Raw genomic sequence first — 12806 nt, forward strand, 5'->3', positions numbered from 1 at the left:
ACGTTTAAAATTGTTTCAATTGATTTTTTTTCTGCCGGAAGTATTGCGTTACGTAACGAAGCGGTTCACTCTCCCATAAGTAGTTAACACTTCAAAATTTTTATGGTGCTGTTCAAATAAGCGACAGGGAAGCATGGCCGAGATTTGCCAAGGTCCATATTATACTATAAGAATGAGCCATAGGGAAGCATGGCCGGGATTTGCCAAGGTCCGTATTACACTATAAGAATAACCCACACGGAAGCGTGGTTGGAATTTTCCAAGGTCCCTATTACAAGTATACGAATGAGCCACAGGAAAGCGTGGCCGGTATTTGCCAAGGTTCCTTTTAAACCATAAGAATGAGCCACAGGGAAGCGTGGCCGGGATTTTCCAAGGTCTCTTTTATGCTATAAAAATGAGCTACAGGGAAGCATAGCTGGGATTTGCCAAGGCCCCTATACTATAAGAATAACCTTCAGGTATCGCAGCATGATCGGGAATGAACTAGATTTGTAATATAATAATTACTAAGCCCAGTTCATAGAACATCGCCTTTATCACTCGCAACAAATATGTTTAGCACGCTATTTTCAAAAATTCAACACTTCTTATATTGAACGTCGCCTTAGGAATGATTCAAAAATATTTTCTCACTAGAAAATGTTTCCTCTCGCGAGTAAGTGAAAGGAAGGAGGGTCTCGAAGAGCAGGGATTGAAACAGATTTATAACCGTCACAAGTGTTACAAATACGACTTATTTGGATGATAAAATATCTAATGGAGAGAAAATGTGTTGAATTGATACTTATTAGATATCAAATGACGGCGCTCACCGAATGATTCGTGGCGGGCCCGGTAAAACCATCCTACGACACATAAATGCATTATATTCCATTCATATTGGCATAAAATCCATTTAGCGGCATTCGCATCAAGTAAAACAATTTGATGCCTCCAGTTCGAATTGACTTTACATCTTATCTATGTCTACTGAGTTCACTTTTTTATTTAATTTACTTTTTAAGCAGCCGACTGTTTGATTTTTTTATTGTCTTTTTTTATTTCTGTCAAAAAACTCATTTTTCTGTATTCATTACACTGTTAGAGCTGTTCTATTATCTTGCCACTTGTAGCACTATAACGTATATCTTACTATTAGCACACGATTCTAACTTTTCATCGATAATTCGAAATTGATTAGGTAGTATCGGAGATCGATGTTTTCCGTGTTATATACCTCCTCAATAATAAATAAATATTCCTCCGATATCATTAATACACCTCCTCTACTAATTGTCTCCCTTGCAACTGAGACAAGGCTGATTACATCTCATGTGTTGATATCCGTCAAACGTTGATCCTTCTGCAATCAGGTCAAAACATCCATGACTGAAATCAATATGGCACTACCACTTGTAAGAATGTTCGCAGTTGAAAGGCAAATATTGGTTATCTAAGCTCATTCAGAGAATGCTACCAAAAGAAGTAATATGTTAGATGCTGGTGATCCTCCTCAAAGGAGTGATTAAGATGCACATTCTACTACTTCCCATACATCGACGTTACCGTTGACGTCACATCTAGTTTCGACCAATGGTGAAGCGGTTTGTAAGTTTGAAATCTTAAACCTTAAACTAAATTATTTCGATGCTCGCATTTTAATTGCTGAAATTTCAATAATTTGATTTATTTTCCTTGTAGATATAGCTTAAAGCACTATGTATCACTTGGGGGTAAAGTAGGGTGCATTGTGGCCCTCCACTGCGTCTAGTACCTACACATTGCACCGTTGTTATTCAATTGCTAAGTTTCTACTACTATTAGAAATAACTTTTTGCTTTAATGGAAATACGGGACGAGACGAGCAGGACGTTCAGCTGATGGTAATTGAAACGCCTTGTCCATTACAATGCAGTGCCGCTCAGGATTCTTGAAAAACCCAAAAATTCACTTCTACCGGCACTACAGCTGCGCTCGTCACTTTGAGACATATGATGTGAGGTCTCATTTGCTCAGTAATTTCACTAGCTACGGCGCCCTTCAGACCGACTTCATGGCAGAAATAGGCGACGTTGTTGTACCCAGAATCTAGCCGGCATCCTGTGCAAAGGAGCCACCCACAGGCAAGTTTTACTGTTTTGTCGCTTAAGTTGCTTGAAAAAAACAGAACTGTTTTAATAATTTAATATATAAGTAATTGAATTATAATATTATTTCATGAAGTGTGTGTGTGTAATGGCTATTCACACTGAGCTTCGTGCAGCAAAATGGCACGACGAACGTACCGGAAATGGTAGAAGCTGAAGACCACCATAAATGAAAATAAATATATCACTGAAACATAAAAAATATACAATAATTAGATAACAATAAATTTAAGCTGTTTTTAGACGAGCTCCTCAGTCGAGTGGTGGCCTGCGAGTGTTGACCACCAGCGGATCATCAGTGGTTTAAGTTGTAGTAATCACCAGCTATAGTAAAATATTAGCAATATCCCGCGGTTTCACTCGCTTAGATACCGATCTAATGGTAATGGAAAGACTACTAAGTCGGACTATAGTTTTATTGTTGCTAACATAAAAGTTTTATTTCACTAAGTTATTATTTTATTATTGCATTATTTTCTTTAGATTGACGATCTTTCTGATCTTTGGGGGAGGTCTTTGCCCAAGAGTGGTCGTCTTCCGACTGAAATGATGATGAATGATGATGATATTTTTAAATTTGTTATATTATCCTTTAAATGGAATGTCTGATTTTAAAATTTAAAAAGTATTTTGAAGGTGATGAAACGGTCTTTTTTAAAATATCATTTTATGGAATAAGGATTGATACAGAGGTATGAATAATATGGTTTGATTATAATTGTCGGCGCTTAGCGAGATATATCGAAATGAGCGATTACAAAAATTCGCCCGCCGCCCGCACCTGTCTCAGTCCCCTTTGTTGAAATACCCCCGCGCCCCTGTACCCCGCAGGCGAGGACTCAGATAAACGGTCGGCCTATAGTAATAGTGGCATAACTACAGTAGTTGGATATATGGTGTCGCTGACTTTTTTGTGGATATTGGTACGTTCTATAATACTGTAGGACATTTTTTGTTCTATCATTAATAGCTTCCGCAGCGCACGCGATGACAGATTTTTTATGACAAATTTTTGTTTGGGTTTTTATTAGGGATCCCTATTTTTTAATGTAATATAGCCGATGACTTTTATGTTAATAAGTAATATTTTATGTTTATGTTTGGTGTTGAAAGACTACTTACCCGCTGCCAAAAAAGTCAGGAGACCACAAGTGCACGCCAGATTGTCAATCTTGTGCTGTTCATCCTTTACCTTGGGCGCTGAAAGGAGTAAGGAAATATCATATGTGCTATGTACTATGAGTAGAAGTAGCAGATTCTATGGGCCTGTGGTCTATATGGCCTGAGCAGTTATGGCAGAACTAATAAAACTCATATTTGTGAAATTGTTAACATTCAGAATTAATTGGCTCATAAAAATATTCTTAATAACTATTAACATGATAAATGTATGTTATTTCAACATTGCAAGATTATTAATGTATGTGATAAATTTAAATATTTAATTCTTCGAGCAGTTAATGAACCATCTTTTTAATAGAGTATCAAAGGCCCAGCAATTTAAGAACCTTAATAAAATCTAAGAGATTTTGCATTCCAAAGACCAAAAACATCTATGGCATAAGTATGCTAAGTAATAAAATACCTAATATTTTAACCGGTTTGCCAGATAATCTGCAAAAATATAAATTGAAAGGAAAATAAGAAATACAGGCTTACTAAAAAAAACATACTCAGAACAACAACCATATTTATGTGTAGACTAATGTATATATTAAAATATCAACATGTTATGTTTTTAAAGTGATAACCCTCACTTCTAGGATTAATACACAAATAAAATTTGAAAAACAAAATTTTATGATGTAGAATGTAGATGAAGCCACAACCTGAGAGTTGAACAAAGCAAACAGAATATTAGAACGAGGTGGTACTCGAACGGTTGGCGTAGTTGGTTAGAGCACCGGCACGGAACGCCGGAGGTCGTGGGTTCGAATCCCGCATCGTTCATAAAATTTTGTTTTTCAAATCTTATTTGTGTATTAAAATATCATTATTTAATTATAATAATTATTGTAATGTAACGCTGAAATCGCAAGCGACAATTTACCCAGATAAACCCTTTAGGGTTTTTCGTGGTATTTAGATGTAGAAATTTTATTGTGTGCTTCTTTTGAGCAGTAAATGAAAAAAAAAGTAAACCAAAATGGATGCCTCTATCTCTCTCTTGGTTAACAATTGAGTTTGTGATTAGCTTATTACATTAGATTTTTTTATTCTGCGTCTTGGCAATCTGTCTTTCAACAATGATCCATTAAGCTGTCTGATAATGTTTGTATTTTGGCGTTGTGTTTAGGAGAGGCTTTTCCAGTGAAAAGTCTCTCAATTCTTGTCCACAAATCTTAATGCTAGTCCCTGAATGCAGTGGTGCTTCAGCCTAGTGAATTTAAGGCTGCCAGGACCCTGAAGTTGAAAAGCAAGTTTGTTTCTATGACTGTTAAGTCTAAACTGGTAGCTCTTACTGTACTTTTCTATTTCTTGCTTAATGGTTTCCAGTTTTATGTCTGCGTACATCAGTTTGTTGTTAACATGCCATTAGATTATATTATATTAAAAGTTTGTTAGATTTGATCATCAGCCAAGTAATGTTTGATTATTTGAAGTGCGTGATGATCCCTGGGGCACCGTCAAACTAATGTCTCGAGGTACTCTATGTTTATAACAAAGTTATTCAATGGCGTCACCATGGGATTTCATGTTGCGACCCGTGTCTCCTCTCATTTTCCATGAATATATTCTCATGCTCTTCAGGTGGCTGATATAAAAATATTAAAGACCAAACAATATGTAGATTGACATGAAATAATTATAAATCTTAATACGTATATATAAAAACTAGGTGATTCGACAGACGTTGCTCTGTACATAATTAACAAAAATACTTTTTTTTATGAATTTGTTAATAATATTTCATAACATTTTTTTTTATGGAATAGGAGCACATCGAGCGTACGGGTCACCTGTTGTTAAGTGATCACCGCCGCCCACACTCTCTTGCAACACCAGAGGAATCACAGGAGCGTTGCCGGCCTTTAAGGAAGGTGTACGCGCTTTTTTTGAAGGTACCCATGTCGTATCGTCCCGGAAACACCGCAATTCATTTCATAACATCAAGAATTATTTCATAAAATATGCACCCTCCCTGGTGTTATCAATGTTGTTATATTGAAATTATTTCACAGCAGAACTGTCAAACCGTGCGTCAATAAATTCTCCATAAATCCAAAAAATCCAAAAATATGTCCATACAAAACAAATAATGGAAATAAAAATATTTATTTGTCCAAATCGAAATAAAAACTATCCTATCTCTCTAGATGGACTGAACTGTACTCCATGAAGTTATCCCCATTTAAATCCGTTCATTAGTCAAGGAGTTCACTGGAAACAAACATCATCACACTGGATTTATATATAACATCCGGACGACCGAGCCTTGCTCGGATTTTTAAGAATGTACAAAACTTGAACAAAAAAAAAACTAATAGGACATCTGGATTCGAACCAGGGTCTTCTGCTTTCCGGATCACCCAATGTCCCATCTGAGCTATAATAGTCTTGTATATAGTGGCGAAATTTACCTTTGTATTCTAATGTTATTGTAGCTGTTTCTCATTCAAACATGGATAAAACCATTTTTTTTAAATTGAAACCTAGCTAGATCGATTTATCACCCCCGAAATCCCCTGCATACTTAATTTTATGAAAATCGTTGGAGCCGTTTCCGAGATTCAGATTATATATATATATATACAAGAATTGCTCGTTTAAAGATATAAGATATATTAAGACTAGCTGACCCAGCATACTTTGTATTGCCATATAAATGGTAAGTAGCTAAAATTATGTTTGTTTTTTACCTCCTGAGAAAGTAAGAAAGATATAAAGATTCTAATTAGTTATTTACTTTAAGCTATTCTTTCAATTTGATTTGTGAATGACGGGGGACACATCAAAGGAAAAACACAATTGTTGTTCTTATTTCATTCAATTTTCATATTTATTCACATTTAAAACCTTTCCTGGATTTCCACAAATAATTCAAGACCAAAATTAGCCAATTCGGTCCAGCCGTTCTCGAGTTTTAGCGAGACTAACGAACAGCAATTCATTTTTATATATATAGATAGAAGTAAGTATCCATCTTCTCCAAGGACTCCAAAACGGTTGGATGGATTTTGATGAAAGTTTCAGGGAATCTTCAGATTACTGCAGCGAGTCTCATTATCGTTAATTAGCAATCAAGTTAACATAATTATATGTTTGGTTGTAAAATAAATACAAATATGAGATTTTTTTCTAAGTTTTCACTCCTTACCTATACAACCTATCATGATGAATACACACACTCTCTCAGGCACAGTAAAGGACATGGTGAAATACATTTTATACCGAAATTATTGATTTTCGAGTGAGCGTAAAAGATATAGTAAAAAATATAAACTATTTGTGCTATATTTACCATCTTGGAATCGTACACAAGCCCTTCCAATTTTTACCACAGCTAATGAGAGAACAGAAACCCACATCAACGATGCCACAAGCAGGTACACCTACAAAAGATTAACATCTATATATATAAAAATTAATTACTGTTCGTTAGTCTCGCTAAAACTCGAGAACGGCTATACCGATTTGGCTAATTTTGGTCTTGAATTATTTGTGGAGGTCCAGAGAGGGCTTAAAAGGTGAATAAATATGAGAATGCTCGAAATCAAATAAAAACAACAACTTTGTTTTTCCATTGATGTGTACCCTGTCGTTAAGAAATCAAATTGAAAGAATAGTTTAAAATGATTAACTAATTAGAATCTTTATATATTTCTAACTTTCTCAGGAGGTACAAAACAAACTTTAATTTAATTATTGATTTTTTCTTATTACTTTATATGACAATACAACGTTTGCTGGGTCTGCTAATCAACTAATAAATCTCTGCAGTGTGTTAAATCATTTTCAGTCGAAATTTTTTGTGAGATTGAAGAGGTGTAACATAATCGTTCCCTCATATTTTCCTTGTATCTACAGTAACTGAAAGTGCTAATCCACTATGCAGGTGTGATGGTAGCCAGACGATTCTGGTACATGTTTCCAAATGCGCCATTTGGTGGATTAATAGAAAATAAATGTTGCATCGCAGACCACACTGCGGTTCTTTTTTTTTATGAAAATAAGGGAGGAGACGAGCAGGACGTTCAGCTGATGGAAATTGATACGCCCTACCCATTACAATGCAGTGCCGCTGAGGATTCTTGAAAAACCCAAAAATTCTGAGCGGCACTACAATTGCGCTCGTCACCTTGAGACAAGATGTTAAGTCTCTTTGCCCAGTAATTTCACTAGCTAGGGAACCCTTCAGACCGAAACACAGTAATGCTTATACAATTACTACTTCATGGCATAAATAGGCGCCGTTGTGGTACCCACAATCTAGCCGGCTTCCTGTGCAAAGGAGCCTCCCGCTGGTAGTTCTTGAAGTACACCTCTTTGACAAGGTCTCTGACAAGGGACTGCAATTGTAATTTATCAGTTAAAATTAAAATAATTTATTTTAATTTTCCTCGCAAGTTAGTACAAATTAGTTTGTATAATTCGGAGAAAGTGAGTTTCCACTGCTCGGCTTGACTTGTGGAAGACAAGCGAGCATTCAAGGGTCCCAGGTGGGAAGCAATCCCTGACCTCCTTGGTGTCCCACACTAACTAACCAACATCGCACGACAGTTTTCCGTGAGAGCCACGATTATGAGAAGAACGCCAGCTCCAGTGATGCCGCTCAGAATTGCTCCTGTGGCCAAGCTCATGACTGAAAATAAAATAAAAACGGTCAAGTTCGAGTAGCCTGCCGCCGAATTCCACCTTCGCACGACACGCCTCAAGTTAGGATATCATCCCCACCATCTGGATGTGTGGCGGTCCTCCACAGTGCGGTTTTCAAGGAGCTTTCTTCCACGTACTACAAAGCTGTGGAGTGAGCTTCCCTGTGCGGTGTTTCCGGCACGATACGACATGGGTACCTTCAAAAAAAGCGCGTACACCTTCCTTAAAGGCCGGCAACGCTCTTGTGATTCCTCTGGTGTTGCAAGAGAATGTGGGTGGCGGTGATCACTTAACACCAGGTGACCCGTACGCTCATTTGTCCTCCTATTCCATAAAAAAAAAGTTCGAGTCATTACTGCACTAGAAGGAACCTGCACAAGAGATCAAGAGAGAGAAAATCACTTAGATTAAGGATTGGTCTCCGCTGCGCTCCAACTAGAAAGCTGGAAAAGTCGGAAAGTTGTGCAACTAATACTGCGCCCAAGTAATCGTTCTCGAGCCAGTCTCGAACAATGTGTGACGTTGACGTGTCACATGTTCTGTTAAACTTTCCTGATAATTGAATCTTAAATGCCTGGTTGTGGAGTAAAACTTTGTAAAAATAATAGTACAAGAAATAAGAAATACACTGGGATCACATATCATCAGTAAGTATTTTGTATTTTATTAATTTCAATGTAAAATAACACGAAGCGTATGTTACAAGATATGAAAGATGCCATTGAGTGTCAAGATGCCACGCACACGAGCATCTAATAGTTGCCGTAATAAAAAAGCTATTGTTCTTAGTTAGCGCGGTATCTAGTTGGAGCGCAGCGGAGACCAATCCTTAATCTAAGTATTATCATTTTTATTTGCAACTAGTTGAACCAGCAAACGTTGTATTGCCATATAAAGTAATAAGAATCTCCTGTATCTGCAGGACGAGGCTGCTCCTCGTATTCTGGGGGGAGCAACCTAACAGCGGTAGGCGGCGACGATATTCGCCATACGTCACGCCAAAACCTAAGTCCAATTTGTTCTCGCCGGGGCGTAAAGTGGGCATCGGAATGCCGTTTTGCGACTTTGAATGTTAGAGGAGGAATGAATGAGAAACTGGATGAAATTTACGAGTTAATGAATGAAAGAAAATTAGATGTGCTGTGTGTGAATGAGACAAAACGTAAAGGGAAAGAGATACTGACGCGCGGCCCGTTCACAGAAATATGGTCGGGAGTTCCAGATGAAGAACATGGCAGTAAAGGCGTCGGTATACTTCTTTCAGAGCTAATGTCAGAATGCATGCGAGAGTATGAGTGCGTAAGTCCCCGCCTTATCTGGGTCCGATTGAAAGTAGGTCTGACACCTCTATTTTTGGTAGGTGTATACGCTCCGGACTCTTCCCATAGTAAGGCGGTAAGAGAAGAATTTTGGGAACAAACGAGAGAGGTTTTGTTATTGCGTAAGTTGAATGAACGTATTGTCATGCTTGGAGATTTCAATGCAAGGGTTGGAGTGAAGCGTGATGGGTATGAAAATGTGCTTGGGACGTTTGGGGATAAGAGTGTGAATGACAACGGCGTATACTTGTTAGATATATGTGTAGAGATGGGTCTGTCTGTGATGAATACGTGGTTTTAGCATAAGATGATACATATGTACACGTGGCAAAAGAAGGAAGGCAATGTTGTGTTAAGGAGTATGATAGATCTTGTGATAATCGATGAAAGAATAAAAATGAAAGTAGTGTATACTAGAGCTTATCGTGGACCAGATGTCGGCACAGATCACCATTTGGTAATTAGCAGAATAAGTGGTTTGTTTAAGCGCCGGCGGCACAGATCAAAAGGGTCAACTACTGAATTAGAACGTATAAAAGTGGAAAGATTGAAAGATCAGCAAGTAAAAGAGATGTATAAAAAGCAATTGAGTGAACGGCTAGAAAAAAGCTGGAGTGATGTTAATGAGGAAAGTGTGAATGATGTATGGTCGGTATTTAAACCCAACATTATTAAATGTGCTGATGACGTATGCGGTGTGAGTAAAAGAAGGCGCAAGAAATGCCAAAATGCCGACTGGTGGGATGATGAAACTAGAAGAATGGTTGAGGAAAAGAAAAAAGCATGGCTGGATGTCTTGGCAATAGAAGCAACAAATAGAGCGAGTGGCGGTATTAATGAAGATAATGTTAAAGAAATCAAGGACAAATATAGATGCGTGAAAGCGAAAGTTAAAGAATGTATAGAGAAGAAAAGGAATGAGAAAAAGGTGAAATATAAGGAACAATTCAGCGCAAGTTTCCGAGATAATATAAAACTGTTTTGGAAACTCGTGAAAGAAGCGCGGGGAACAAATATAAATTCATCTATGAAACTGATTAGGAATGAACAAGGTGAGGTCATACATGAAGAAAGTATGATACTAGAGTGCTGGAAGAATTATTTTGAGAGCTTATACGAGAAAGATGTAGGTGAAAAAGAGCAAGAAGAGATAATAGATATGTTTGTGGACCCGAATGATGAAATAGGTTTGGATGAAATTATGAAAGCGTTAAGAGGTATGAGGTCGGGAAAGTCTGCTGGGTATGATCGAGTGACGACTGAAATGTTGAAGGCTGGCGATGGACTAATAGTGAGCCTGCTGCATCGCCTTTTTAATTTATGTTGGAAACAGGGCCAAGTTCCAGACGATTGGACGAAGGCAGTGATTGTCCCAATTTATAAAGGTAAAGGCTCGCAGCAGGAATGTCAAAATTATCGCGGGATCAGCCTTCTTAGTGTTGTTGGAAAAGTGTATGCCAGAATATTGATTGAAAGAGTAATGAATGTGACTAATGACAAGGTATGGGATTTGCAAGCGGGATTTCGGAAGGGAATGGGATGTACGGATCAAGTAAACCAGATAGTATATTGCGCGTTCATAGACTTGGAAAAGTTATATGATAGGGTGAATAGAAAGGAATTATGGAAGGTCTTATCTATGTATGGGGTGGACAATTTTCTGATAAGGGCTCTGAAATCTCTGTACAGGGATTCTCAAGCCTGTGTTCGTGTTAATGGTGCCTATACGGGCTGGTTTGATATCTCCAAATGTCAGACAGGGTTGTGTAGCGTCGCCTTGGTTGTTCAACCTATTCATGGATAGATGCATGAATGATGTGAGAGAAATGCAATGTGGAATCAATATGGAAGGGTTGTGTATTAAGTGCCTCTTGTACGCCGATGATCAAGTCATTTTTTCATCATCGGTAAATGAGTTGCAACAAATGATTGACTGTTTGAACGGGAGCTTTAAAGAGAGAGGTTTGAAAGTAAATGCAAGAAAGACGAAAGTGATGGTATTTGAGAAGGATGAAAGGTTGACTGAGTGTACTATGACGATTGAAGATGAAAGGGTAGAACAAGTTACAGAATTCGTATATTTGGGTAGCATGTTTACAAGAGACGGAAGATATGAAGGTGATATTGAAAGGAGAGTGACTGCGGGAAATTGTGTGAATGGAGCGCTGCATGCCTTTATAAACGGTATGACTGTGCCAATAGAAGCGCGAATGGCTGTACATAATGGAGTGCTTGTCGCCACGTTAATGTATGGAAGTGAGAGTTGGGTATGGCAGAAGAAGCATAAAAGCAGAATTAACGCAGTTGAGATGCGATCACTGCGTAGTATGTGTGAGGTAAGACTGACTGATAGAATTCCGAATGCGGTAATACGAGCGCGCTGTGGTTTGAAAGAGGATGTTGTGACAAGGACTGAAAAAGGAATGCTTAAATGGTTTGGACACGTGGAGCGAATGAGTGAAGAAAGAATGACGCATCAAATATATAAGGTAAGTGTGTGTGGGCAAGCCGGTCGCGGGAGACCTCGTAGAACATTCGTCGATCAAATTGGGGACGTTTTGAGAAAAGGAGAGGTCCGAAGCACCCGCAACCGGCGAGCATATATGAAAAGAGTAATGAATGTAGAGGAAGCGCGTGAGGTTTGTAAGGATAGAAGCAAATGGCATTCTATTGTCTCTGCCTACCCCGACGGGAACAAGGCGTGAGTATGTGTGTGTGTGTGTGTGTGTGTAGATAGTAATATGAAAGTTGACATTAAATTCATCTGTCAAACTATTGCCGCGTTTGATGTTCTTTCCAATCAATATGGCTCCCAAAAGAGGAGAGAGAGTATATACATTACTACTTAATAAGAGGTGGGACTGCCTAAGTAAAAATTGAAAGACTACTGCTTTTCCCAGAATTTGGATAACTTCTTGGCGGGAAAAATTTCAATACCCGAGAGGCAGTACAAAATGTCTTTGAATAATTTGTTGCCTCCAATCCAGCTGATCTCTTTAAGAATGCAGGCAAAGAAGCATTGGTTGCATGAGTGATTACTTCGATTAATACAAATAAAAAATACATGAAAAAAAATGGCAATTTCATAGGTAAAACCTAATAGAGTTTAATAAACTGTGTATGCCATGTTTTTATTGTGAAAGAAAATAAGTATAGTTTGATTTGAATTGAATTAAATAATGTTGGATTTTCACAGCAAACCTACCTTGACTCGACGACGTCCGATGTATCTCATCGTACTGCTTGCCATGTGTCAGGATGAGAGTGAGCAGGACAGATCCAACAAGAACTTGGCTGAAAGCGATTAACAGCACTCCAGGGAATAAGTTGCAGATTCCACAGCAGCTCTGGATATGGTATCCAGGCTTGTGTACAGCAAAATGTAGCGGATCATTTGTGGATACACTTGAACTCCGGGCTGGATTTTCAATTGATTTTGTGTATTCTTCAGTCCCGGATACCGCCATGTTTAATGACGTTGTCTTAATGCTGTCTAAACCAAAGACAAATACCTAAAACATAGAGGATAGGAGAACTCTTT

At 38.1% G+C, this 12806-nt stretch overlaps 1 protein-coding gene across 1 annotated transcript; it reads right to left on the reverse strand.

Moving 5' to 3' along the window:
* Window positions 1-2151: 2151 nt before the first annotated feature.
* Window positions 2152-12737, reverse strand: LOC126974226 (uncharacterized). Its single transcript, XM_050821687.1, has 5 exons — window positions 12471-12737; window positions 7835-7932; window positions 6592-6682; window positions 3252-3329; window positions 2152-2316 (listed from the first exon to the last, which is right to left on the reverse strand). The coding sequence occupies exons 1-5, from the start codon at window positions 12730-12732 to the stop codon at window positions 2222-2224; spliced, it is 624 nt and encodes a 207-aa protein (XP_050677644.1). The 5' UTR covers window positions 12733-12737; the 3' UTR covers window positions 2152-2221.
* Between the last annotated feature and the right edge of the window lie 69 nt (window positions 12738-12806).

Source organism: Leptidea sinapis, chromosome 31 (genome assembly GCF_905404315.1).
Source record: "Leptidea sinapis chromosome 31, ilLepSina1.1, whole genome shotgun sequence".
In the NCBI taxonomy this organism is placed as follows: Eukaryota; Metazoa; Arthropoda; class Insecta; order Lepidoptera; family Pieridae; genus Leptidea; species Leptidea sinapis.

Coding starts and splice junctions, on each gene's coding strand:
- LOC126974226 (XM_050821687.1), bottom strand. CDS start 12,732: ATGGCGGTATCCGGGACTGAAGAATACACAAAATCAATTGAAAATCCA. Junction 3,330..6,591: donor TTGTGTACGATTCCAAGATG/GTAAATATAGCA, acceptor TACTCCTTTCAG/CGCCCAAGGTAAAGGATGAA. Junction 2,317..3,251: donor CCTGACTTTTTTGGCAGCGG/GTAAGTAGTCTT, acceptor TTTATGTTTCAG/TGATATATTTATTTTCATTT.